General features: G+C 56.6%; 2 protein-coding genes across 14 annotated transcripts; one reads left to right on the top strand and one right to left on the bottom strand.

Annotated features, from left to right (window-relative positions):
* Window positions 1-286: 286 nt before the first annotated feature.
* Window positions 287-7623, top strand: LOC106046336 (uncharacterized). 10 transcript variants are annotated; one of them, XM_066977414.1, is made up of 5 exons: window positions 332-436; window positions 1724-1790; window positions 3798-5203; window positions 5314-5492; window positions 6802-7623. In XM_066977414.1, the coding sequence occupies exons 3-5, from the start codon at window positions 5104-5106 to the stop codon at window positions 7177-7179; spliced, it is 657 nt and encodes a 218-aa protein (XP_066833515.1). In that variant the 5' UTR covers window positions 332-436; window positions 1724-1790; window positions 3798-5103; the 3' UTR covers window positions 7180-7623. The 10 variants fall into 10 exon arrangements, with proteins under 10 accessions (XP_066833512.1, XP_066833510.1, XP_066833515.1 ...); XM_066977413.1 differs by having other exon boundaries at window positions 1724-1842; XM_066977412.1 differs by having other exon boundaries at window positions 354-440; window positions 1724-1842.
* Window positions 7624-8292: 669 nt separating this feature from the next.
* Window positions 8293-25477, bottom strand: LOC106046335 (uncharacterized). Of its 4 annotated transcripts, XM_048065934.2 has the most exons (15): window positions 23373-23734; window positions 22534-22614; window positions 20913-22038; window positions 18294-18510; window positions 16977-17134; window positions 16522-16623; window positions 15520-15717; window positions 13349-13908; window positions 12453-12711; window positions 11655-11862; window positions 10633-10775; window positions 10278-10391; window positions 9890-10093; window positions 9383-9476; window positions 8293-8569 (listed from the first exon to the last, which is right to left on the bottom strand). In XM_048065934.2, the coding sequence occupies exons 3-15, from the start codon at window positions 21781-21783 to the stop codon at window positions 8506-8508; spliced, it is 3192 nt and encodes a 1063-aa protein (XP_047921891.2). In that variant the 5' UTR covers window positions 21784-22038; window positions 22534-22614; window positions 23373-23734; the 3' UTR covers window positions 8293-8505. The 4 variants fall into 4 exon arrangements, with proteins under 4 accessions (XP_047921891.2, XP_066833493.1, XP_013052755.3 ...); XM_066977392.1 differs by lacking the exons at window positions 22534-22614; window positions 23373-23734 and adding an exon at window positions 23747-25477; XM_013197301.3 differs by lacking the exons at window positions 22534-22614; window positions 23373-23734 and adding an exon at window positions 23980-25477.
* Between the last annotated feature and the right edge of the window lie 654 nt (window positions 25478-26131).

Genomic DNA, 26131 nt, shown 5'->3' with positions numbered 1-26131 from the left:
ACCGGCCGGCGGCGCCCAGCGCCGTGCCGGGAAGCGGCCCGGGCGCCGCAGCAGCCGCTCGGGAGGCCGGCCGGCCCCGGGGCGAGCCCCCCCGCTCCTTCCCCAGCCCTGGGCGCTCCGTGGGACGCCCCGCGGCACCGAGCGTCCCGGGCTCGGCTGGGGGCTGCCGCCCGGTGATGTCCCAGCCCAAGCCCGCTGGGGGGAGCGGGAGCCCCGGTGCCCGCAACGCGCCCGGCCGGCCGGGGGGGTCCGGGGAGGGCAGGAGGGGCGGCCCGGCCCGGCCCCGGAGCCCCGAAAGGGTTACGGCCGGGCTCCTCCCTCGGCGGCCGGGGCCCCGCTCCCCGCAGACGGAGCGGGCCGCAGCGTCGGAAGCAGCGGGGCCCCCGCAAGCCGCCCCCGGCTCCAGGAGGCCGCGGCTGCCGCCCCTCGGCCCCCCGTAGGTGCGGGCGTGGGGCCGGGGGGCCGGGGGCGGCCGGGCCGGAGCGGGGCCGCGGGGCCCGGGGCTGCCCTGGGCGGGCGGCGGGCGGCGGGGCCCCGCCGTGGGGCTCTGCCCCGTGTCCGCCCGGCTGCGGCCCGGTCCCGGGAGCGGCGCCGCTCCCCGCCGTGGGTTCCTGTGGGGGCGGCGGGAGGTTGCTATCCCGGAGCGCAGCAGCACCCCGCGCTGGCTCGGCTGAGGTCGGGCTGAGCTTCCAGCGGCTGTGCTGTGGGTGAGCCGCGTGCGCTTGGAAGAGGAGGTCTGGGGGGGTTCCTCCCAAAGCTAGAGGAGGAGGTGAATTTTATCCGCTTAGCTGAGACTCTTCTCGGTGAGTTAAGCCTTCAGCAGCGGTCTCCACGCTTCTGGCCTGCCCTCTTTGGAGGTCTGAAGCTGATCCTTGCAGTGTACAGCGGCGGCAAGGCCATGGGCCTTCTTAGGTCCATGTATTTTAAGTCTTGGTTATTCTTAGGCCTTAGCGTGTGCACTCTGTGCTGCACAGCGAGCTTCGAGTGCAGTGTGCGTTGGGATCCTAACACCATAAATCATCTGCTTTTGGTTGCCAGGACCAGGCAGGAGATGAGCCGCGCTTACTGCTCTGTGGCTGCAGCGCTCCCCTCTCCCACGCCCCCCTTTCCTCAGCCATTCTCCGTAGCAGCAGTCTGTCCTGCTAGCGAGACACCACCTTCCACCTTGGTGTCTGCTGCCCTCGTGGCCGTGTTGCTTCTGACGTGAAGGACTGAATCTTGTTGCTCTGGTTAAGTCCATCTATAGGTGAATGCGTGCATCGCCCAGCATGTTCCCTCCCAAGGAGCTGCTGCACCGTCCTGCAGCTAGCCCTGGAAACGTAGCCCTGGAGAAGTGCTGTCCTGTACTAACGCATTTGCAGGATTCTGGCACGCTACTACCATCTGTTTGAGACCCTGCTGGGGTCTGATCCTTCCCTGATTCTTCCCAGCGTGAACTGTGGGAGCAGCTTCGCTTGCATCTCCCCAGGGCAAAAACCTCAGGGTCCAAAAGCAGGCTTGCAGAGAGCAGGGCAGAAGCAGGCAGCAGCCCCGCCGACAGGCACGTGCTGATGGCAGCAAGGCCCCGAGGGATTCACGGGGGAGTGCCCCTCTGCTGGGGGTGCACAGCTGGGCCCTCACCGGGGCTGGGCCAGAAGAAGAGGAGAAGAACTGCGGCTTGCCCCTGGGGCCAGGTGGTGGGAGATGCGGGTTCACCCGGACTCACACCCTTCTTCCTTCTCAGGTCTTGTACTCGCTCAGCCGTGACGTGATGCCTTCTTTCTCCTTCTCTCGTGAGGTTATGCCATTTGGTACGTAATGCTTTCTGGGACAGAGAGCAGGAGAGCTGAAGAAATAAGCACGGTGAGAAGGGAGGCTCTGGTCCTCTCACTGCTGTGAGCATTCCTGTGTGCAGTTATGGAATAGCATTACCAGCAGATTTCCTGGTTAAAGGAGCTTTTCTGGCTATGTCTAAGTACTTAAAGACTTCAGGCACTGCAAGTGTTCAGCAGCAGCTGAAGAAAGGGTGGCCAATGTGAAATTTGGACAGATGCCTAAACTGGCAGGCTGAAGCCAAATTCCTTCTGCAGGCCTGGCTGTCTAACAACAAACGCAGCTGCTCACACAAGCGAAGATGTCCTGTGAGTGGTGAAGTCCTCGGGTGGGTGGGGGCAAGCGCGAGTCCCGGCTGGGGTGCTGCGGTGCTGCCTGTGCTTTGCATGGAAACTGCCTCTGCGGAGATGCTCGTTTGGGAAATAACCAAGACTGGGTCAGCCCTGGTGAGATTGTTCCAGGGACTTTCTGTAGGGAATGAAACATTTCTGTTTTCCTGATATCCACTGAAATGAAAAGACGTAAAAGACATCTGGAACTGGGGTAGGAGTGTTGGTGTAGGAGCACAGCTCGGGTGATTGCGCCGCCGTGAACCACTGCTGGTCTGCCTTCCCCTGCCCCTGCCAAGCCTCCGCTTGAACTGGCTTCTCCTGTGCAACTTAGGGACCTTCAGAGGACCCTGGGCTGGCCCTGAGAATTAAAGCAAGGTCCATTGCCAATGCAAAACCACAGCTCTAGTAAACTCCCTGAAGTCTTCCTGGATCTTTCCCTCGCATTTTTCCTTCCCCCTCTTCCCCCTTCCCCCCCAGTTACTGGAAAGTAACAAACATTTGGCATGCCACGGGAGCGTAAGGGTCTCTTCTCCGTGTTGTGTAAGCTGCCTGCGTGACACGGGATCCAGCTCCTGCAGCAAATCCCCTCTGCAGAGAGGGGCTCAGACGATGGGCTCATCCGTGCAAATGGGAAGAACATTTAGTGCAGGAAAACTCCACGTTCACAGGGGACCTAAGCAAACGAAGGCTTAGCTAGAGATGGAGCCAGACCCCAGCTGTCAGAGAGACCAAGCCGTGTGCGGAGGGCTGGGGATGAGCGAGCGAAGGGGGAAGGCCACAGGGAGAGCGCAGTGCAAGCCGCCTCTTCCTGCTGCTCTGCTGTCACAGGGGCTACAGCCTGGGACACGTCTGTTCTCCCATATCCACTCTCCCCCAGCTCTTATAGATAAGGTCTCTCTCACGTCCGTAGCAGGGTGTGGGGTGGCCTTTAGATACAAATAGTTTGGGATCAAAGTGCACTCTGTGTCTCCTGGCTAATGCCTCTCCCTTTTGCCGTGGAAGAAGTAAAATGCAAAGGGGCACAACTGCTGCATCGAAATAAGCGGCTCCTTTTCTCCCTGTCACTTTCTGTGAGTGATCTCCAAGAGTCTCTGCCATGTTGGCAGGCAAAACACAGTGTCTTTTTTTGAGACCAACGTGTACCTGAGGAAGCAAGGTTCGGCTCTCACCTGCTTGACAGTGACTGCTTGATGTGGTCCCTGTTACACACCACTGAGCTGGAAAGCATTGTGCTGTCCTATGGGAATTCTTGGGAGCTGTTTGTTTTGGGGAAGTGAAACCCCAAAGTGTGTCCGTGCGGCAGCAGATGCAGCACTGATTTTTCCAAGCAATGCCTACAGAGGAAGGAAGCTGAAAGGAAATGGAAAAACCGTCCACTGTGACAGTAGGCGCACGCTCACAGATGCGATGTGCTTCTGTACTTATAGGTTTATCCCACGTAGGTGTGATCTCGGGGGCTGTACCTGCAGTGCAGTCCCAGCTACACCCACCCACGTACACGCAGCACGTGGCCACGTTTCCCCCCCCCCCCCCGCTGTCCCCTCACCAAGCTGTGCGCATCGGGGCGGGGAAGCGCGGGAGGTGCACTCATACACGCGTACCTGGACCTTCTTTACAATGGTGCATAAATGCTTCCTTTCACTTCTTTCAAAGGTATGGGACGGTGGCACCTACAGACCTGACGGGTCGTTTCTGAGGCGCTGACAGTTTCCACGCCACAAGCGGCAACGTCCTGGATCCTGCTCGCCACAACTTCCCCAGCCGCCAAGCAGGAGCGAGGCTCCAGTGGGGACCTGCCAGCCTCGTACCGTGACCTGCTGCTGGCCAGCGCTTGCACCCGGCTCCCCGCAGAGCTGAGCTGCTTCTGAGGCCCCCAGCTGGGAACTAGGGCACGTCCACAGCGCAGCCGCTTGCAGCCACGAGCTGCTGAGGTCCAGGCACAGCGGGCTCGCCACCGCTGGGAGATTGCAGCACTGCACAAGTGAGCGGCTGGGGAGCAGCCTCCGCGTGGCACCGCAACGGGAGCCAGCACGGCCCGGACAGCTGCGGCTTCACCTGCCGTGAGGGGGCCTGGCTGTCCTGGCCAGCTGCTTGTCCCAGCGCCGCGTGGCCCTCCGAGGGGTTTGTAACAACAGAGACTGACACTGGGCCCAGAAGTGTCTTTCTGAGTGGATTTGGAGTTCCCCTTCTGTTTGTCCCTCTGCCTCGTCCTCCAACAACACAGCTCCTCCCTGTCAGAAGGGACGCGTGCCTTCCTGAACCCGCTCTGGTCCTGCTCTCTTCCCCGCCCCTCGCTGATGATATTGGGTGGAGCTGAGCCCCGTATCATCCTCTGTGCCCTTGTGGGACTGGGGTGTCAGGTTGGACCCTCTGCTCTGAGGGGTCCCACGTGAGCAAGGGACAGGCTTCTGGGCCAGCCCTGGTCACTCCCAGTGGGAAGAGCCACCTCTTTCCTGCTCTTTGGCTGGGACCTGCATCGCTGCTTGTGGCTGGGGATGGCGCAGCGTGGCCCCACGGCCACCAGCCTGGCAGCGGAGTGCTAGCAGAGCCCGAGCGCTGGATGCAGTGCCACCTGGCTGCCACCGTGTCCCCACCATCAGCTCCACTTTGTGCCGTGGGGCTGAGAGGTGCCACTGGCTGGCCAGGACGGCGGGGATGTAGGTGCCGGGAGCGATGGGCCGCTTGGACGACCACGCCAAGAGAAGGATCGTGGAGCTGCGCAGGGCGGGGCTGAGTTTCCGCAAAATCAAGAAGGTGCTGGAGCTGGACAACATCCGAGTGACACCGCAGGCCGTGTATCTCTTCCTCAAGAGGAAGAGTGTGGAGCTGGGGCCAGCAGCGGGTGGCTGGGGTGAAGAGCAGCCCTGGCCCCCACTGCAGGGGCACGAGGCTGAGCTACACCAGTCTCCAGGCCCCCGGCCCCCCACATTGCCCAGTGTGGCTCCCGCTGGCGGCCAGGATGGCAAGGAGGGCACCCAGATCGTCAGCGTGGCCTCGTTCTGCCAGGGCAGCAGGCAGCCAGGGGGGGGCCCTGCCTGTGGGACTGCCTCCTGGGAAGGGTAAGGCTGGGCCCCTGTCCAGGCCTGCCCTGGCGCGGGCTCCCTGTTCTGCCCCAGAAGGTCTGGGGACAGAGTCTCCTTTTGAGGCATTTTTCTTCTGTCCCTTGCAGGTGACAGCGGTTCCACGGGTGCCCTCCCGGCTCTGGGGAGCTGCCAAATACCAGGGACCCCATCTGCCCCCACACAGCCGCTGCCTGTCCAAGGGCGGCTCGTCGTGCCCCCTGCCAAGAACCCAGCCCTGATGGCGAAGAAGAAGATCGTGGACAGGGCTCTTCTCCCGCAGAACGAGGTAGGGTGCCGGGTGGCGCGTCGGGGTGGGAGGGCCCATCTGCTTCATCCAGAGCTGGCACCAAGCTACCCACGGGAGCAGTCCTGCGTGGTACCCTGCCGCGTCCTTGTCCAGCCCGTGCAGGGAGGGAGGCAAGGGGGAAGAAGGGCACCAGACTGCCAGTCACATGCTTGATGCTCAAACCTCCTGAGCGTGCCTGGGGGGCTCCCGCATCGCCCCAGTTGAGAGCAGCTGGGACACTTTGGGTGGGGAGGGGGCCGAGCAGCTTCGAGCCACAAATGGGAGGACAGTGGAGCACCAGGATGGGGCGAGGTAGCTAGGACAGCTGCCCTGGGGACAGCTCCAGCCACAGCAGTCTGTAATGCATACTCCCCACCTCACCATGCCCTGAGAGCCCCAGGATGTGCACACACAGCTGCACCAGATGCTCACGGGTGTCCCAGCAGGCCCGTGTCTCGCATGGGCAGGGTCCGTCCTGCCCATCACGGTGCATGTATGGCTCGCATGGGCAGAGCAGCTTTCCTGGCGGCTGTGGCAAGCTGCAGGGAAAAACGTCAGCAACCAGCCCTAAGTAGGCTGCAGGAGGGCAGCATGGCCTTGGGGCTGTCCCCAGTGCAAGGGTCACCCCTTAAGAGCAGATGTCCACCTCTGGAGGCGTTACTGATGGGTGACGCTGTTGCCCAAAGGAGGATCTCAAGACACTAGCACCAGGTACCCTGGGTACAAAACACAGCCCTGAGTCAGGCTGAGCCTTTGCATCTTTCCACCATCTCCCTGTTGCGTCCCTCCCAGCTGGGTCTTCTACTCGCAGCCCTCACCTTTCCATATCTGCTCTGGTGCAGCAAATGCTACTGGTCTACTCCAGCCTGCTCAGGTGTTTGCCAAGAGCCCTTGCCAGCTGCTTTAGAGAACACTTGTTAAACACCCTTTCTAGGAGACAGGCTGCCCAGGGGTTCAAAATCCAGCACCTTACCCCTCCCGCAGGCAGCACAGCCCTTTCCTCCAGGGTACAATACAGGAAAGCTGGGAGGGGACACCCCAGATATGCTACTTCCATCCCTGCAGAGCAAACACACCTGGCATGAGCATGGGCAGCCCAGTTGGCAGCAGGTAGAACAACGCAGGTGGCCACTGAGCAGAGGCACAGGGATGGGGCAGGGAGGAACAGCAGAGAACACTGCAGTCCAAACGTAGTTCCCTTCTGCCTTGCATCTGAAGCACAGAATAAATCCTTCTCTTGCTTATCCTCGTTGAAGGGGCAATTAATGATCTTTCACCTTCACTTCTCTCCTGCCTCCTGCTATTCTAGGTCAAAGATGCCAGCACACAGACCACCCCACTGAACCCCACGAGCCCTGGAAATCAACACCTTGCTTGGGGCGAAGCAGTGCTTCCTCCTGCTCCTGGTTCCCACACGGCTGCCGAGAAGCTGGACGCTGTACACGCAGAGATCCAGAAGCTGAGCCAGGCGCTGCACGCGGTGCTGGAGAGGCAGTGCCGCCTGGAGCGCCAGCAGGAGCACCAGCAGCGACTGCAGCAGGAGATGCTGATGATGCTGCAGCAGCTGAGCTCCACCGTGAGCCACGGCGCTGTGCCAGCCAACCAGCCCTGCGTCCCCTTCAGCAGCGTGGCAGAGCCCTCGCCCACCGTGCCAAACTTCAGCCAGTTCAAGATGGAGCTCATCTGACCCCCACGTGATGCCAAGGTGCTCTACCAGGGCTGCCCCGTCCGCAGGGCAGGCCAGCACTGCCAGAGGATGAGGTCCTGAAGCCTTCAGAGGCTGTGGCAGCTGCCTGAGGGCCACGTGGGGTGTCCAGCAGAGAAGGTCATTGCTGCTTCCCTATTGCTCTGCCTCAGCCTTGTTGATTGAAAGGGGTTGCTGGGCACAAGAAGGAAGGGAAAGCTTGTGTCTCCCATGCTGCCCCTCCTGGCTGGCCTTGGAGCTGACCAGTCCATCCACGGACTGTAGCAGCTCGCGTGGGCTGCAAGTAGAAGATGCAGCTGGGAGGGACACAGCAGGGTGGTGGTCTCGAGGTGAGGCTTCCTCTCAGGAGGGTCAGTGTTGTGACAATCATAGGAACACTCCCCCTGCAGGGTCTTGTTCAGTAAAAGGCTATGGTTGAGAAACATAGTTGAGAAAGCGTGGGATCTTATTCTTCGTTTTATCTCCCTCACCCTGTCAGCAGCTGGGCTGGACCTGGCTTGGGCACAGCCACCATGTGCAGAGCGTGTTCAGACCTATGAGGTGAGCGCACCTCTCCACACACCAGGGATGTTGCCAGGGGCCTGGCATCAGCTACCACCCTGGTAGGGATAAATCACACGTGTGTAGGAAGCAGACTCTTTAAACTGAGCAGCTTCTCCCCAGGTCAGCCCCTCACCCCCAAGATTCTCAGCGTGTCTGGAGTCTGTCACTGCCCCCGGCTTCTGCCCACTGCTCTTGTGGGTATGGGTTATGTATGCTCTGTGTCCTGCGGGACTGTGCAGGTAAGGGACATGAGCAGAGCTGTACCTGAGCATGAGCTGTGTATTCCCCTCTCCTCTGACCCTTTTTTCTGTGAGTGAGAAGGATGAACTCTTGGCTTTGGTCCCCAGCAGCAAGGGCTCTCCTATGGCGGGCTGCTGGCAGTACAGAGCTGCGGGAGCAGAGAGGTTTCAGAGGCACAATGCTGAGAACTCCCTTGCCTGGGCAACAGGGCTTCAAGGGAGGCTGCAGGACTTTGGCTGCAGCAGGGGTGTGTGTCAGCCAAGGAGACGTCTTTCTTTCTGGTTACACCACAGTCAGCACAAAGTTCGCCTAGAAGTTGTTCACCAGCCTGTTTCTCCGAACCCTCTATATAGACACATGTACATAAAGGCGTGTGTCTGTGTACACACACCCATGTATACATACACAGCTCCTTGCAGCAACCGTGGAGGAGGAGGAAGCAGAACAGCCGCTCTGCCGCCTGCGTGCACAAGTCCGGCCCTGGTGGTGGAGGTGGTTCTGCCACTGCAGCCGTGCCTGGGAGCATTAGAAGTCTGCTGCCATCTCCCTGCAGTCGTTCATTTCAATGTTGGTGTAATTTGGGGGACGTCTGAAAAGCAATGGACAAAGTAAAAGGCAAAATGAGTTGCTCTGCTCTTTTGCAGAAGGCAGTGAATGACAATCCCATCTCCCCTCCTGTGTCTGGGTGCCAGGATCTCACCCAGTGATACTAAAGCTGCGTCTCAGCTTTGCACTTAAAATAAAAAGGCTGGATGACCAGCTTTCAGCAGGCACAGAGTTTACTAAAGTGTCTTCTAGCATTTTGGGGAAAAACAGGGCAGAACACCTACCAACATCTGGCACATGTAGGTCAACTTTAAACCACACTGTTTTCTGAGAGATTCCTTAAGCCTGACTTAAAGTATTTTTTACATTCCTTTATAAAATACAGAGTTTTTTCTATTCTCCAAATGTGTTTTAAGAACTTTCCAAACTTCCGACACCTGCACAGCAGCATCCTAGCCAACAATAAAAGAAGATCACAGAATATTCACCACAATAAATCGCCTAAGCTGGCTAAATAACACACTCACTAACACTGGTTTTGACCACTCAAGTGTTAAGCAGCTGTTTACCTGCTAATAACACCAGGGCCACCAAGTAATTGTTTAAAATGGTGCTGTGCTATACTATGGAAGCTGTTTCCTCTCCAGGTTATCCTAAACCACCCGTAACTTCCCGGTCTGCTCAAAGGAGCAGCTCTTTGCCTCGCTGCCCCTTGTACACAAGCCTTCAGCAATTTGCTCTCCCCCACAACATATTGTAAGCGAGGCCGATAGGCTTCATGCTGTGCTCAGTGACACACCTGGTGCCACCCACGGCTTTATCAATTATTTCCTTAACCTTAATGACCATTTCTTACCTTTTGATGAGGTGCAACGCCAGGCCAACCAGCAAGAGCACGAGCAGCAGAGCTCCCACGACCAACAGGGCGATCTCCCAGCTGCGCGGAAAGGCTGAGGGTGTGAAGGTAGATGGGGCATTGCAGTCAGGACCCTGCCCAGCCGGCTCCAGCCCCCCCACGTCCCCCCTCACCTCCCTGCAAACACTCCGCAGTGCTCCTGCTCCAGCCTTGGCCAGCTTTGAGCAGCTGGCTTTAGGACTTCTGCTCTGCGCCCAGCAGCACAGGGCTGCCCCAGCCTTGCCAGGGGACGTGGCAGCTGAACTTCCAGGGACATGGACATGGGGGTGACTACCCCATTGCCCCTTGCACCAGGGGAAGCCAGCCATCGTTACGTTTCTTCTAACAACCCCTCAGTTTCACAAGACAGCTCTGTGTAAGCAGTAGCACCAGATGTCTGAGCCCAGCCTCAGCCCCGCTGGTGGCGCTGGGTGGAGGTCCCCGTGCACAGCTCTGCTCCCAACTCACAACTGCTTTGTGATGACACTGGTGTGCTTCTGGGGGCGATGCACTCAGGGCTGGTTTTCAGCACTCTTCCATCCACGGAGAAGGGGTGGGGGCTGGCCAGGAGGCCCCGGCGCCAGCTCTCAATGGACTGCTGCTGCATCGGCAGCCGAGCACGCACCCGGCCCGAGACCTTCACCACGGAGTTCACACACGTCAGGTTCAGCCCTGTGGAGAAGCACCAGCACACCTTGAACAGGGGGGAGCCCTTCTGCTGCAGAAGGGACTGCCCCCCGGCGATGAGACCTCCTGGCCCCTCCAGCGGGGCAGGGACACAACTCTCCCTGCCTGGCGCCAGCAGTGTGGGCAAGGGGGGGCACTGCAAACCAGGCAAATGGAGCAGGGCACTGACCTTGCAGGTAGAGCTCAGAGACACCACAGGAGCACTCCTCCTCCAGGGAGATCATCAAGACCCTTCTAAAGCTTTCAAGTGTCCTTCTGTGGTGCACGGTCCAGGCAGAGCAGTCTAAGGGACGAGGAGAAGTGGAGAAGCAATTGCCTGGATGCAGCTCAGGCCTGCTGATTGCCTCCCAATGGCGCTCCGCACACCGGAACTGCAAGCAAGGCTGCCTGCTTGGGATAGTGGTGTGCTTTCCATCGCATCAACACACCAGGGAAGGAAGCAGGGTCCCCACCCTGGGGGGTATGGGGGTGCGGGGGACGCCCTGAGGGGTACGGGGGGCGGGGGTGCATGCAGCCCTGCTTACTGGGTGTCAGGAAGCACAAGTCCAGACCCACGGCAAAGGCATCCTGTGGACAGCTGTTCTGCACACCAGGGGTAGGCTCTGAGATGGCAAATTGTAGCTCTGCGCTGGCATCACCGGAGGGGCAGCGACTCAGGGACACGGGCCTGTGCCCCAGAAAAGTAATCTGAGCTCAGCAGTGCCTCTCACACCTCTCTTCAAGGCTTCATCCACAAATCCCACCCCATGCCCCCATGCCCGACACTGCTGGGGATGACGAACAGTTTGCTGGAGGTGACATCAGCCTTTGCAGGGCTGTCACAGAGACAGGTCCAGCTGACCCCATCAGACCTGAGCTTGGCCACAGCAAACCCATTTGATGTGACTGGTTTCTGGTGAAGGTATTTCAGTGCATGCTTAAGCTAACCAGAAGCCGGAGATCTCTATTTCCTGGGAAAATAGGACCCATACGGTTGTGGCTCTGTGCATGTGTGCTCACAGGGGCAGGCTGCAAACTTAGAGCCTCTGTCAATCAGGTGGGACAGCGAGGCAGAGGACATGAGGATGACAGATTTAACTAAAAGAGGTGACCTCGTGGACAGGAGAAACTCTGCTAGCACTCCCACCAAGAGAAAGGCTCAATCCCATTTGTTGTTAAGCAAAGGCCATGTTGGAGTGAAAGGGATGCCAGGTTTTGTTTTGTTCTGCTCACTGGGATTTAAAAATAAATAAATAAATAGAAGGAAAAGTTTGGCAAAGAAGTGTATGCAGTTGCTATTTGTAAAGGCTGCACTCCTTCATGCAATGCCATTTACATCCCCTGGGAGAAGCAAGTTACGCGAGCAGTGCAATAACAAAGTTCAGTTCCCCACACCAAAGCAGAGGAAGCATTTTCCATTGTGATGTGCTCCCCACCTCTCCGTTTTCCCTCACAAGGCTGGTGAATACACCCAGTCACACAGGACAAGGCAGCAAGCTCAGTGATATGCTAACTGAGGCTCTGGGCACCAAGAACCCGGAGACGTTTTCCAGAGAAGTGGCCTCACCTGTCATCCTTGCAGGGCACAGTGTACAATGGGCCGAGGACATCCAAGTGTCCTCCCACCATGCTTGGCCCACATGTATACACCAGGGCATCCACCAGGTTCTCTGACGTTGCCTTCATGCCACTAGGAATCACGCTGGTGCTGTACAGAGCAATAGCGCTGGAGCCTTCGCTAGCAGCAATGTCCTCAAACATCAGTTTTGTTCCATCTGGAAATGCCAGGAGAATACACAGGGTGAACATCTAGACAGGTTTAGGCAGAGCCTTGAGCCTGACAGGGGAAGCTGGTGAAAAGGAGTGCATTTCAGCAGAGAGCTCCAAGGGTAGAAACGTGAGACAAAATAGTGATGGTGAGCGGGGCAAAGCACAGCTGCACAGAAGGGACTGCTTGCTGTGAAGGCCTATTTCTGAAAAGCCCAAGGTTCCTCTGAGACGTAGAGCTCTCTGCATGCAGGCCAGCCAGAGTTTAAGGTGAACAAAACACACACAGACAAAAACAAACAAACAAAGCCGCCACCAACAACAAAAAACAAGACAGACAGATGTGCCAAGGCAATGCTGTGGCAGGGCCAGGGGGAGATAGCAGCAGCAGAGGGTGTGGGCTCAACCAGCCCCAGCGGCCCTGCTTCCCCCAAGGCCCCCAGTCCCAGCACCCAGTCGTCCCACCTTCCCCGCTTGGCATAGCCCCAGTGGAGGAACAAACACTGGAAAACACATAATAGAATGGCCGAGGGAGAAAAGACAGAAGTAACAGACCATCAGAGGATGAGCGGAGATTCCCCACACCCCCCCGTCTCACCGTTCCTGCCGCCCAGCAGCAGCAGGCCTGAGGCGCCGAGGTTGCCACCCAGCGGGACGCTGCCATGAGCGGCACCCTCCTGGCTGGTGAAGATGACCAGGCTGAGGCCATCTAGGCTGGTCCCCGGCAGCCCCTGCAGCTCCACAAAGCCGCTGGCCCCGCCACCTGCCAGCCCCAGCTCGCTGATGCGGACAGCAGGCAGCGATGGCACGTGGGGGCCGCCGCAGGAGTTTTCTCCGAGCGGTGTCACTGCCGTCACCTATGGGGAGACACAAAGCTGCTGCCATGGCCGCTGATCCCACTGCTCACATCCCTACTGCCTGTACATATCCCCCACAGGGGCATGGTAAGGCCTGACAGGGACACGGTGGTTCTGCCTCCCCCCAGCTGCGCCAGGGGTCCCATCCCTGCCAGCACCACGTGGGGTCCGCTCGCACTGCAAACATCCCTTTGAACATGACCATAGAGCCCACTCAGCACCTCCCTGCTGCCAGCAGACCTCTTCTGCTTCTTTCATTGCCTTGTTTTTTGACCCAAGCATACTGTGCCGGCCTGACCCCAGAGGACATCAGCAGGGGAACATCAAAGCCTGCCCGTACCCAGCTTTGTACAGAAGTGTACATACTCTGCCAGCGTTCCCTCAGGGGAACTATCTGAAGCTAGACGCTTAGAAACAGGAAGAACAGTCAGGACAAACTAATGCAAATCAATCACAGCAGTGGTCGAGGCAGGTCCTTCACACGCTGGCCCACGGGAAGCTGAGTTTCAGGGATGTGAAGTGCTGTGCTACCGTGTCACCAGAACGCCTCGCTTTCCCGAATCAAGGCCATACCGAAACACAACTATCTCTTTTCCAGTGGCTATAGCTGGAGTACAGACATCTGCCACCAACCCACCTGGAAGCTGCTCTGGAGTCTTGCACTCAGACTGTGGCAGCGGCTCAGAGACTCATCCTCAGTGCTGTGAGAATCGTTTTCGTAAAGGATGCTCTGTCCCGGTACCAGCACTTGGAGCAGCTTCACTGCCTTCTCATCCGCTCGGGATGTGTACACCACAGCATCCACCAGCCCCTCAGCGGTCACAGCCATGTTCACCGTGTAGAGGGTGCTGTTGCTGTAGTAAAGAGCCACGGCGTCGGCCCCGTTCTGTATGGTGTTGGGGGGCAGCCTGACCATGGGTGCTGGGCGCATGGTGCTGCTTCCCACCAGGAAGTAACCCAGCTCGTCCGTGTGGTGTCCGGATAGGTCCAACACCCGGTAGGCCCGGCTGGTTTTGCCATTGTAGAGGACCAACCAGTATCTCTGGAGGTCAAAGTGTGTCCGTCCAGTGTAGAAGAGCTCTATGTACTCTGCGTCCTCTCCTCCCCCTGGGTTGTCTGGGTTCACCTCGTTGATGAGCAGCTCACCCACTTGTCTAGAGGGCTCTTGAGTCCCCTCTGGAACCTGTGATGGGACACCTTGGAAAGCAGAAATGTCATGAACGTGGGCCTAAGCACAGCACCCTGGGCAAAGAACAGCTTTGCACTCTATTTTGCTGGGGTGTGACCAAATTCAGCAGAAGACTGGGGATGCCGGCCCAGCATCCCAACACACACATTCCTCCTCTTGCAACAATGCGCAGAGATCCCCATGGGCCTCTGCAGCACCCACAGGGAGCCAGGCTGTGCCATGCCTTCCGTGAGCCTGGTGCCCTGCTGGCGATGGGAGCTGCCTCTCACACGCAGTCCCAGCTTGTAGTGGTGTCCCTGCACCCAGAGGAAACAACAGGAGAGTAAAGAAACTCCCCTGTGGCTCCTCTCAGCTTGTCTGCATACGGACATCAGTAAAATAAAGGAGCTGAATATCGTTTTGACCATAAACCCCCCTTTTTTATTATTATTATTTTTTTTAATTTATGTGCTCCAGACCCCTTACAAATGTCCTGGCAATACTCTGCCTAATAACTCCAACAACAGTTTGCTTTTATTCCAAATCATAGAATCATATTGGGTTGGGGTTGGAAGGGACCTTAAAGATCACCTAACTCCAACCCCCTGCCACGGGCAGGGATGCCACCCTCTAGATCAGGTTGGCCATGGCCCCATCCAGCCTGGCCTCAAACACCTCCAGGGATGGGGCACCCACAGCTTCTCTTGGCAAGCTGTTCAGTGCCTCACCACCCTTACAGTGGAGAACTTCCTCCTAATGTTTAGTCTAAATCTGTCCTCTGTTACTTTTAAGAGCATTCCCCCTTGTCCTATCATTATCTACCCAGTTAAAGAATCCTTCTCCATCCTTTATATAAGCCCCCTTTAAGTACTGAAAGGCTGCAGTGAGGTCTACCCAGAGCCTTCTCTTCTCCAGGCTGAACATGCCCAGCTCTCTCAGCCTTTCTCCATAGGAGAGGTGCTCCAGCCCTCTGATCATCTTTGTAGCCCTCTTCTGGACTCACTCTAACAGCCCCACATCCTTCTTGTGCTGGGGGCCCCAGACCTGGATGCAGGACCCCAAGTGGGGCCTCACAAGGGCAGAACAGAGGGGCACAGTCACCTCCCTCGACCTGCTGCCCACCCCTCTGTTGATGCAGCCCAGGATGCAGTTCTCCTTCTGGGCTGCAAGCACGCACTGCTGGCTCATGTTGAGGTTTCCGTCCACCAGAATCCCTAAGTCTCTCTCCACAGGGCTGCTCTCAGTGAGTTCTTCTCCCAGTCTGCACTCACGTCTGGGATGGCCCCCACCCAGGTGCAGCACCTTGCACTTGGACTTGTTGAACCTAATGTGGTTCACATGGGCCCACTTCTCCAGCCTGTCCAGGTCCCTTTGGATGCCATCCCTTCCTTCTGGTGTATCAGCTGCACCACTCAGCTTGGTGTCATCTGCAAACTTGCTGAGGGTGCACTCGATACCCTCGTCCATGTCACTTAATATGACAATGAGCAACACGTAGTAGCTGGATGAGATAGAATTGGAGGGGATCTTTGTCAGATAGGGAAATGCAGGGAGGCACACCTCCCTGCTCTGGGGAGCTACATCCACACGCCCACCCTCAAACACGGTGTCCCTCAACATACATGAATGATGACTGGTACCTGGAGGTAAGTCTGGCACGTTAATATCCTTGAAGCAGGAGCTTCCTGCTGTGATATTCCTTCTGTCAAAACTCACAACCCTGGGGCTCTCCAGGAAGGTGTTGAAGGCTAGCAGCAGGCTGCTCAGCTGGTCTTCTGACTTTGCAGTGAGCAGGGTGGTGAACACAAGCCCCAGGTCCTGGCAGGCCACCTCTGAATCTGCAGAGGCAAGCAGAGAACTGCCTCAGTGCCATCACCCCTCCGAAGACGCACTTTCTCCTGGAAGGGACACAGAGCTCACCAACTCCTGTCTCCCTCCTGGTCAGACTGCCGCAGGGGAAGGGTTTGGTTGTGCAGCTTGTGCTGTCAGTGCAATGCTGTGAGCCCTGCAGATCGTCTGCCCATGCCTGGGACCAGGTCACGCAGCCCACCCAGGTACATCTTCACCCTTTCAGAAGCCTTGCAGCCCCAACAGCAAACGGAACAATCACTTTGGGGCATCTAAACATCTTGAGCTGAACATATTATCTCTGACAATGCATGCTATAAAGTCATGGCTCTTCTCTGCATGTATCTGCATGTGCTCATCACACTTGCATACTAATCTAGCAGGGACATCAGAAAAACAACACAGACCAGTAAGTCCACTTGCATTTCTGCCAAAACTTGGTTTAATTCATATGGATCACAAAGCCAGCTAGGCAACAAACTCAGTTGAGACATCAGCCCTGTTGCCACATCTGTCTGACAGCAAATGCTCAAGGACAAAATAACTGGTGGTCTGCAAATGAGCACTGATGTGCGCTGGCTGGCAGAGCTGCAGATGGGAGCACACTGCAGAACAGCACCATGCTAAGTCTAACACGCAATGCTTTCATGATCAGCACCAAGTCCAGCACCCAGATTAGCTGGGATCCAAGCCAGGAGGATGCGATTCAGTAGGGAACCGAGGGCTGAAAATCAGGAGTGGATGGGCATTAGCCCCTGGCAGTCCCTGGGCTGCCCCACTCCTGACCACCTCACCTTTGAAGTAGGCAGGAGAAACTCCACAGCTGCAGGATCGGTCAAAGGCCTGGACGAGAGTCATCAGGATTTCTTCTGACTTTGAGAGCCACTCCTGGCAATCTAGGAAACAAAAAGCCTACTGTTACCTAGCCACTCCAACCTCATTCATAGTTCCAGCTCATTCTGGGATGGTGCAACTCAGCTCCTGCTCATCACTCCACGGGCCCAAATGGCTCCACTGCACCCAGAGCAGTTGGGTACAAGAATGAAGACTGGGGAAGTTCAGCCCAGACTATGTGGCCACGAAGAACAATACTGCTGAGAAAAGTCAGATGCCCTGGCTGTATTTCCTTTGGTGTATCTGCATGTACCCCAGCATAACCCTAGGGGGATGTCCTGACAGCTCTGGCTTTGAGCACATGCTCTTGTCCTTAGGAGTTCCACCTAGAGGAGAAGAGGCGTCTAATACCCACCTGCTACAAGAAGGCAGAAGGAGACCGTCTGGCTGAAGCGTTTGCTGGGGCAATCATTGAACTTGCCAGGAGTAGGCCTGCTGAGGACATAGGACAAGGAGTCCCGGGTCACAGAGCAGCAGTTGCACCGGCTCATGGACACATTTCCCAGCTGGTGCCTGAAAGAAACAGACATGTACGTGAGAGAAAACACAACCTGCCAGCCAGAGACCTGAGTGCTTTTCACCCTCCACTCACATCTGCCTGCACCATAGGGTGAAACCAGGCACTTAAAGTATTCTCCCTTCACAGGGTCTGGAGAGACATCCCATCCTCATCAGTACCTCCTTATCCAAAAAAAGAGCCCAAGAGCAAAATCACAGATGAGAGCTTGCCCAAATCATTTTTACTTACTGCTTGGTCCTACACACGCAACTTCACGTGAGCGGCACCTCACTGCCTCTGCTCCTCAACCTGCTTCACTGCCCTTCACCCACTGTCCTCTCTTTCTCTAGTTAGCAGAATATGCCTCAAATATAAAGGAAACAGTCCTCGTGTCTCGCAAAAGTCTGAGGTTACTAATGTTCCCTTTAACCTTCACTGGGGAAAAATCTATGCTCTTCAAAAACCAGAAAAAAATAAAGTGGCTCAACTAAAATGAAGAGTAACCCAGCTTCCAGCCTTGGTCTGGGTGAAGCAGAGCAGGGATTTCCACCTGTGTCAGGTGAGCATCATCACTACCAGAGATACCAAAGTCCCTCCCTCATCCTCATTTTGACCTGAAATTCCATGCTAAATCTAAGGAAAACCTTTTCTTTTTGAAAGTGGTATTGAAAAATCTATGATATTCGCCAGTAGTGTTTTATAAATAATAAATTAATAAAAAATAAAATAATAAACAGTATTGATTTGGTCATAAGATTTCTCCCCAGATACTTTATTCTGCAGTGCCAGGTCTGCTGAGAGGGAGATGCCTCCCCACTTTGACTGGACTGGACTTGGCAGGAGGACAGGACCGGTCTGGAGGTGGCACTCATCTTCCAGCCCTGCCCTGACCAGGGCCTGGGTGGGGATGCCTGGAACCTGCTGCCCCAGGCGGGACGGGATGAGACCCGAGATGCCACCAGCACTCACTGCACAAGGGCTCTGCTTGCAGTGAGCCACTTTGTCTCAGAGAAGTCAAGACCCACCTGGGGACGTACGCGCCCGTCACCCCCGACCTCCCCACGGCAGCCTCGATCTCCTCGCAGCTCTCCGGAGGGCTGGGGACACGGGGCAAGGCGGACCCTAGCAGGAAGGACCACTGCAGCAGCAAACCCTCCTCCCCACCCATCTCACCGTGTGCTCTCTAGGGCAGGTCTGCCCAGCGTCAGGGTCTCCAGCAGCTCGGGGCTCACCCCCTCGGTGTTCGTGTACACGAAGGCATCCAGCAGGCCAGCCGTCGGCAGCACCTTCCCCAGGGCAAAGCTGCTGATGTTACCTCTGTAGAGGGCAATGGCGTTGGGGCCATCCCTGAGCACAGGGCGAGTAGAGTTCTCCGGGAACGGCAAGTCCACTGCACACCACCGAGGAAAGGAACAATGACGCCAGGTAAGCCGTAAGTGAGCGACACCCCATAAAGCAGACGTGAGGGATGCTCCATGAGCCACACACGAGCAATTCCTCTGAAGCAGGAAAACAGCATCACTTCAGCTGCAGTAACTCAGTAAATGTCTGGGGTGGGCTGGTCAGTGCAGGTTGGGCACCCACAGCCTCCTCTTTCTGCCTGCTAACATTTCCCACGTCCTTACAGCCTGAATTTCCCCGTTGGTGGCCAGATTCGTGGTCTGGAGTAGGAAATGTGAGCAGCACCCATTCTGCTGCTCTGGCGCAGAACAGAAAAGCTGGTCCATGCATAAGAAGGGGAATGGGAAAACAAGTACAGATGTGACGTTGTTTACGGTAAAGTTGTTTTTTAATTCCAAAAGACATCTGCAAGATGAACTAAGCACTAAGGTAGCAAGTACTCTGATAGTACACAAAAATATTTAAAAAAATGTAGTGTTTCACTAATTGTCCTTGTTTTGTTTTTACAAACACACACTCACATATATATACACAAACTTATTCAGCAAGGGTCCAGGATACCAGCAGACAGCATTAAAGCTGAAATTTGGAGGAGTTTCCCAATTTCCTTCCTTGTACGTACTGTTCCCTATTTCCCCAGCTATTTCCCTAGCACACAGCGGGAGTTGCTGAGCACAGTAAGCAGCAGCATTTCTGCTCTCCTTGTCAACACTGCTGACATTTCCATTTCCATGCTTCCCCTTGCACTGAGAGCTCAGGGCAGAGAGGCAAGGACGAGCGGTCACTCCCCCATGCCCCTGTCTAGAAATGTCCTGCTCAGCCCACAGCTGGCTGTGCCCTTGCATCCCTTGGAGCCCCCCAAGCCTACCAGCTGCTGGCAGCCCCCAGGGAGAAGCAAAGCAGCTTTTCTGGTGGGAAGAGTAGAGCCCACACAGAGAACGGGCTCTTCTGTTCGGGATTATCTGGGGCTAAGCCCGTTGGTGCGAAACGCGATGGAGAGCTGCCACAGAGACAATAAACCTCAGTGCAGAGCACTTCAGCTTCCCCCATCGTCTGAGCTTTGCTCGACTTTGTCGAGCATCCTGTCTGCTGACTGCAAAACAACAGTTCTGGGTACTTCATGAATTACAGATGGGAACCGGGTTTGTGAGCGATGAACACACAGCCTGACTCAGGAATCATGAGTCAGGGAATTGCACAAGACAGCTGCAGAGTCAGTGCCTCCAGCTGGCAACATCTTCCTCTGAAGTGCCCAAAATAATGAGACGTTTCCTCCTCCTCTGGTGGCCTGGAAGTTCTAGGAGGAAGCAGCAAGGGCAGCACAGCCCAGACGGGTCAGGGCACACCGAGAGAACAGCCCTCCTGCTTTTCTGGGTGAGCCCATGTCTGCTGGGAGCAGCCCCAAGCCACGGGTGGGGAAGGGGATGTGGCATGGCCAGGCTGGCAAGCAGCAGGATGGTGTCCCCTGGCACAAGCCAGGTCCCTCCTGGCACCTTCTGTGTTGGTGTAGCACAGCACGTCCCCAGGCAGTGCCTGCAGACACCAGGATGGGTCAGAGCAGAAATTCACTTCCCACCGACCCTAACCATACCCAGGTATCTGGGGAAGATGACGACGAACACACATGATACTTCCCCTGAATGTTGTCTAACTCTACCTCAGAAACCTTCTCAGATGGATGCAGCTGTGTGTGTTCAGCAAATCTATAGGACTGACTCTCTCGTGAACCTTCCTGGTTTCCCCTTAAGCACTTGGGAACTTCCATCTTTCACAAGGTTCCTCGCCTGAGCAGCTCTGCCTGTTGTGAAGCACATTGCCTCCACCCACTTGTCCCGAAACCACAACCTTCTAGCTTCTTCTGATGCCCTTTAGTTCTTGTACCACATGGGAGAGCAATCAATCAACCCCTGCCCATCTTCTTCAGGCTGCTCCCGTTTCTAAAACCTCTGCCGTGGCACTCCTAAGCGTTCCCTTTTCTGGGCTGAAGAGCGCTAGCATACATAGCTGCTTCTTCTGTGGAAACATTTCCAGAGCACTGACCATCCTTGACCTTCTCTGAATTTCTGCAATCCTAACGCATCCTTATGAGATTAAGACATTGTACCACACAAGACAAGATGCAAGCTAATAATGAATTTACATAGTGTCATAAGACCTCCATTTTTCTCTTCTTAATTCTTCTCTTAATAATTTCTAATATTTTATTTGCTTTATGCAATTCTTTTTCAATCTGCAGTATTAGCTCTTTTGTCTGCCACTGAGCGCTGAGCTCATGTTTTCACCCATCTATCAGAATGCCAAACCACAATAAAAAGAGACAGTATCCTCCAGCCCCAAACTTGGCCGATGGCTCCCTCAGTGCTGAGATAGCCATGAAAGTGCAGTGCTTACCTGGGGCTTTGCTTTGTGCTGGACCAAGCAGAAGAAGCCCATCCGATGAGGTTTTGCCATAAACGTCCATGCTGAAATAAATGTCTTTGGTCTGACCATCAATCAGCACCAGAACGATGTCTCTCAGCATGGTGGAATGGGGACCCTGAAGCTCTATGAACTCAAAATCTTCGGAAGAAGAGGCAGCATGGACCTCGCTGATCAGGACAGCAGACGCATTCAGCTGAGAAGTCAGGATGCAGTGGTTGTCTGTGCCTGGGGTAGGCACGGCCACCTGGAAGATCCACTGAGAATCTGCCCCGCGGCACCTTTCTATTGACTCATCCATGCTCCTGAAGGTGGAGTCCTCCAGAAAAGCATCTCTGCCAGGAGTCAATACACTGACCAGAGTGTCAGCTCTGTCCATCTTCCTAGTCTTATGGACCAAGGCATCTACCAGTCCACTACTTGTGACGTTCATGCCTTCCTTGTAGTTCCCTTTCCCATAGTACAGAGCGATTGCATCGGGGCCGTTCTGGATAGTGTTCTTAGGAATCAGTATTGCCGGGTTCACAGAAGGGGACCCGATGAGAAAGAACCCTTGGCCATTAGTAACCTTGCCCTGAAGGTTCAAAACTTTGTAAGCTCGGTTTCCATTGCCATTGTAGAAAACCAGATAGTAGCCATCCAAACGGGCCGTTCGGCCACTGGTGTGATAGAGCTCCACAAACTCAGAAGTGTCCACTCCTGGAGTGTCAGCATTGACTTCGTTAATCAAGAGGGTATGCTCTGTGTTCTGGTCCCTGGGGTTTTTTATGACGTTCTGGGCAGCAACCTTGGGAAACCAGATGTACACAAGCACCATCAATCCAACCAGACAGACATCTCCCATGACGATAGCTGGGATTTCTGTTTCAGTTCCGATCTAGAGGAGCAAAGGCCTGTCCTGACAGCACAGAAAGAAACTGCTGCTGCTGGGCTGCTGCTGTAGGACAGGAAGACAAGGCCTCCGACCTGGCTGCTGGCTGGAAGAGGCGCTGGAAGAGGCACTTCTCTACGGAGCTCTGGTTTGCAAAGCACAGCAGCGGTCTTGCAAAAATCAGACTGGAAAAGGTATGGTTTGAACAAGATTTTCCCAGCTCAGCTCCTTTAAGAGGAGAGGGAGGGGGAGAGAAAAAACAAACAAACAAAACAAAACAAAAAAACTAGTTAGGAAACACAGAAACACAACAGTGCAATTTAATGGCCTTAAAGCCCCAGTATGTGCGGACATCTCTAATTCTTCCTCCCCACGTTTCTTCGGAGGTTTATCAAGATTCCTAACAGTGGTTGCAATGGAACAAAGCCAGCCATTTTCAGTGTTCAAAGTTCTGAGATTTGCATGAACACTTAACGTTGTGTGGTATCTGTATTAAGAGTTGTTTCTCTGAGTCTAATTTATTCCATGGGAATTAACACAAAGCAGCACTAAAGATGGCAGTAACCATCTTCTCCATGCAGTGGAGGACAGATGACCGTGGCAGAATCTTGTCACGTCCACTGCAGAGTAGCTCCACTGACCACCAAACCAATCCGGCCCTGCTGCAGCTCCGGCAGATGCAGCCAAGGGGCTGGGGGAACCACGCACGCATCAGCAACGCACCCCACGGGATCTGCAGCACCATTTCCCCATATGGATTTCTCGGTGAGAAAGCGCACAACTCAGTCATTCCTGAAGCCAGGTCTAAAGAATAAGCGGTGTGAAAATGACAAATAAAGATGCTTGTGGGAAAAAAAAAAAAAAAAAAAAGGAAAATTTGTCCTCTCGCTTACAGAGGTTTCCACGAACACCCTCGTGCCACCACCTGAGGGGTTCAGGTAAACTCTGTGCAGCCCTTGTTAGTCCAGCCCCTGGCCAGCCAAGACTGGACATGCAGAGGTTTCTTCCGCATGCTGCGGGGCCGTACGCCCTTGGGGCTGATGGGTGAGGAGTGCACGTAACCCTCCAACTCCTTCACATCGTGGCTGAGGCAAGGGGGTGACTGCTGTGTGGGTGGACGCCTGCAGTCCTTTTAGTCCAGTGCCAGCTGCAGTGGTAGCACAGCAGCACGGCTTTGGCTACTGACAGCAGCAGCCAGCAGGCCAGCCTGGCCCGGCTTGTCGCTACCACCAGGGCTGGCTGTGCTAACGGCGTGCTGAAAGCTGGCACCTGGGCCACGCTCAGGATAAATGCGAGGAAACCGCGATAAAAATGAAAAATGATAAGAATGAAGCTGATGTGAGCCAGAAAAGAAAGGACCCTGATGGAGAGGTGACGGTAAGCTGCTCTGCCCCAGAATGCCTCCCCCTTTTGCTGTGCTGGGCACCCCTCAGCCTCCCCTGCTCTGTGCCCTGTGCCTCCACGACGTGGGACCAGCCCCAGAGCTGCCCTCTCTCCTGGTAGGTGCTTGGTACCAAAAATAACTCTTTTCCCATCCAGGCACGGATCTTCTCCAAACTCACTGTTAACGTCCCCCTCCGACAGCCTCTCGGTCCTGCCCAGCGCTGGGTCCGAAGCGAAAGAAACTTTACCGACTTCTGCAGCAGCCCATCCTTGCCGGTGCCCTATTTCCATGTTTCTGTCCCCATTTCAGTTACAGGACAGAGAAAGAAAGGGGAGCTCCCCTCTGGGGGTGAGATGCAAGGAAAGCCACAAGAAAGGAGAGAAAACAGCAGGAACGGAGGAACCCAGAGCCGGGCAAGCAGCGGGGCAGGAGCGGCCACCTCCCGGCACGGCTCCGTGCTCCGGCTCAGCCCCGACCCGCAGCCGCCCCGGGGACGGGGATGGGGACGGGGACCGGGGGACGGGGACCGGGGACCGGGGGACGGGGACTCACCGCCGCTCGCTGCCCCGGGACCCGCCGCCGCCGCCGCGCCCGTCGGGACCGCACCGGGGCGGGTCGGGGCGGGAGCGGTGCCGGGGGTGGGGGGGCCTCGGGCCCCGGCACGGCCTCGGCCCCCGCCGGGCACCGCCGAGCCGAGCCGTGCTGTGCCCACCCGGAACGTCAGCCACGCGTGCCCCAGGTCGCTGGCAGCCCCTCACAAGGCTCCGTCCCCCAAATAAGCTCACGCGTCCCAGAAGCTCCTTCCGTGGCTCTTCCCGGCCCTCCTCCTTCTGGATGGATGGATGGATGGACGGATGGATGGATGTGCAGGCGTTGTGGACCTGCCTCCCCACCCGGATGAGCTCCCCAGCCAGCCCTGCCAGAGCACTGGTGTCCCTCCTCACACCGCTCGCAGCATGGGAACTGGCACCCGGAGGGCTTGGTGGCAGTGCTGGGTGGCCCTGCCCAGCCTGCTCTGGTGGCACAGGCAGAGCTTTCCCAGGGGGACCGGTCCTTGTGGCCCCCACAACGCACTGCACCCCAGTGCTGTGTCTCCACTGACGCTGCTTCCTGGCCGGGGGGGCATTATGCCGCCTCCTCACCTCCATGTGATGCTGGGACCCAACTCCCTGGCGAGGGGCAGGCCCGACCTAACTCCTCCTCCCCACCAGCTTTGAGGGCCTGCTTCCCCACACCTGCTCCTGAGGCTGCCCAGGCCCCTTCCATGGTTCTCCTCACTGGGGGAGGCCTGTGGGTACTGCCCTGCTGCTGTGGGTGCAGGGCTTGGTGGGGCGGGCAGGCTGCGGGGAGCAGGCTGTCCTGCTCACTGCTCAGCAACCAGCAGAGAAATCAGCTGCTCGTGCTGCAGGGCCAAATGTGGGCTTCTGTGACTCATCAGCCTGGTGTCTTCCTCCCTCTTGTAACTGGAAACCAGGGCTCCAGCAAGGGGGAAGCTCTGCCAGAAGGGCCGCCTCCGCCTGTGTCCTCAGCGGAGCTGCAGTTGTGGGAAGAGGCTGAGCCACAAGGGGCAGGGTGCTGCCCTGAGGGCTCCTTGGGGCGCAGGGCAGCCCCAGCACTGTGCCCGCACCAGCAGATGAGCCACAGAGCGAGTGTCCTGCAATTCTGCCGGACTGGCAGCGTCCCCAAAGCGGTGCTGGAGCAGTTCCCATCTGAGTGCCGAACAAACTTCGGAGCACATGCTGCTAATTACTGGGGCTTGGGGCTGAGCACTTTGCACAGCTGCTAAATGAGGGTGGTTGATCTGAGATAGAGCCTCACTGGCGTGATGTGCACTTGGTGAGGTCTGCGGCGTGGTGCTGTGCCCCAAGGCCCAGACTCTTCCCATCGCTGCTGGTCCAGGCTGTGTGGCTGCCCCCCTGCCGGGGTGGGGACCGGGCTGCAGCAGCAGGGTCCCACATCACGTGGCTGTGCACTGAGCTCCTGCACTGTGGGCCCCGCTCAGGTCTGGGAGTGGTTGGCACGTGGCTGGGGCACGTTACACACTGACGGGGAGCCAAGCTGAGCTCTCTGCTGGGAGAACTGTCCCCGACCTGCCCGACATCTCCACTTTTGTACTGTAAGCCTGTATTCTCCCTGGCACATTATGTTCAGTTTAACTATCAGAGTTTGGAGACATTGTGTTTATGCAATCACTGAACCACAAAGGATGGTGGAGAGCTGTTTGGGAGGGGAAACACCCTCACCCGAGGGGCCCTGACTCATCTCTTTCTGGACAGGGATGTCACAATCCCAGTCGGGATCCTGGCCTCGCGTGCAGCGGGTCCCAGCCCACACCAAGTGCCCCCTGCCTCTGCCGAGTGCTTGGCGCAGGGCTCGCTTTGCCCAGTCTGAGCACTCAGAAAGTGCTTTCCTCCCTGCCAGGCCCCTCCCCACAGCCCCCAGCTGCGGGGAAGCAGAACAAGGGTGATTTGGGGACTGAACTGGTCTTCTGCTGGCTGCTCCGGGAAGCTGGGAGCCACAGGGCCCCAGGCGAGGGGCAGGGCCTGGGCCGTGCCTCCTGCTTGTGTCCCAGTCGTGGCTGATGCACTCGGGCACCGCTGCAGATGCCCAAATTCTCTTTGTGTCCACTCTGCCAGGATGAGGGCCGGCAGTTCTGGCTGGCCCTGGGCCATAGCACGAGGAGGGAAGCTTGGGCTCTCACTGCTTTCAGGGGTGTCCATATCTGCTGGCTGGGCACGGCCACGTCTCTGCTCTCCAGCGTACAGAGCACAGCGTCCAGCACTGTGCAGCTTTGCTGAGGCAGAGCTCCATGGGTTGAGTGTCTGCAGCCATGCAGAACTTTTACCCATCTCATTAGGAGAACGTGCTGTGATGTCAGAACATATTTCCTACCCATATTCTGAATAAGCTCTGTTGGTTGGAGCTATTAAAGGCAGG

Source organism: Anser cygnoides, chromosome 15 (genome assembly GCF_040182565.1).
Source record: "Anser cygnoides isolate HZ-2024a breed goose chromosome 15, Taihu_goose_T2T_genome, whole genome shotgun sequence".
NCBI classification, from domain to species: Eukaryota; Metazoa; Chordata; class Aves; order Anseriformes; family Anatidae; genus Anser; species Anser cygnoides.
The sequence above is the reverse complement of the archived record's forward strand: the minus strand, read 5'-3'. Positions and strand labels throughout refer to the sequence as shown.

What these genes read in the sequence shown, in the direction of transcription:
- LOC106046336 (XM_066977411.1), top strand. Translation starts at nt 5,104, where the DNA reads ATGGCAAGGAGGGCACCCAGATCGTCAGCGTGGCCTCGTTCTGCCAGG. An exon ending in GGGACTGCCTCCTGGGAAGG is followed by an intron (nt 5,204 to 5,313) that starts GTAAGGCTGGGC and finishes TGTCCCTTGCAG; the next exon opens with GTGACAGCGGTTCCACGGGT. An exon ending in CTCTTCTCCCGCAGAACGAG is followed by an intron (nt 5,493 to 6,801) that starts GTAGGGTGCCGG and finishes CTGCTATTCTAG; the next exon opens with GTCAAAGATGCCAGCACACA.
- LOC106046335 (XM_066977392.1), bottom strand. Translation starts at nt 21,783, where the DNA reads ATGGGAGATGTCTGTCTGGTTGGATTGATGGTGCTTGTGTACATCTGG. An exon ending in CTTGTGCTTCCTGACACCCA is followed by an intron (nt 10,392 to 10,632) that starts GTAAGCAGGGCT and finishes CTCGTCCCTTAG; the next exon opens with ACTGCTCTGCCTGGACCGTG. An exon ending in GCGTTGCACCTCATCAAAAG is followed by an intron (nt 8,570 to 9,382) that starts GTAAGAAATGGT and finishes ATTGCTTTTCAG; the next exon opens with ACGTCCCCCAAATTACACCA.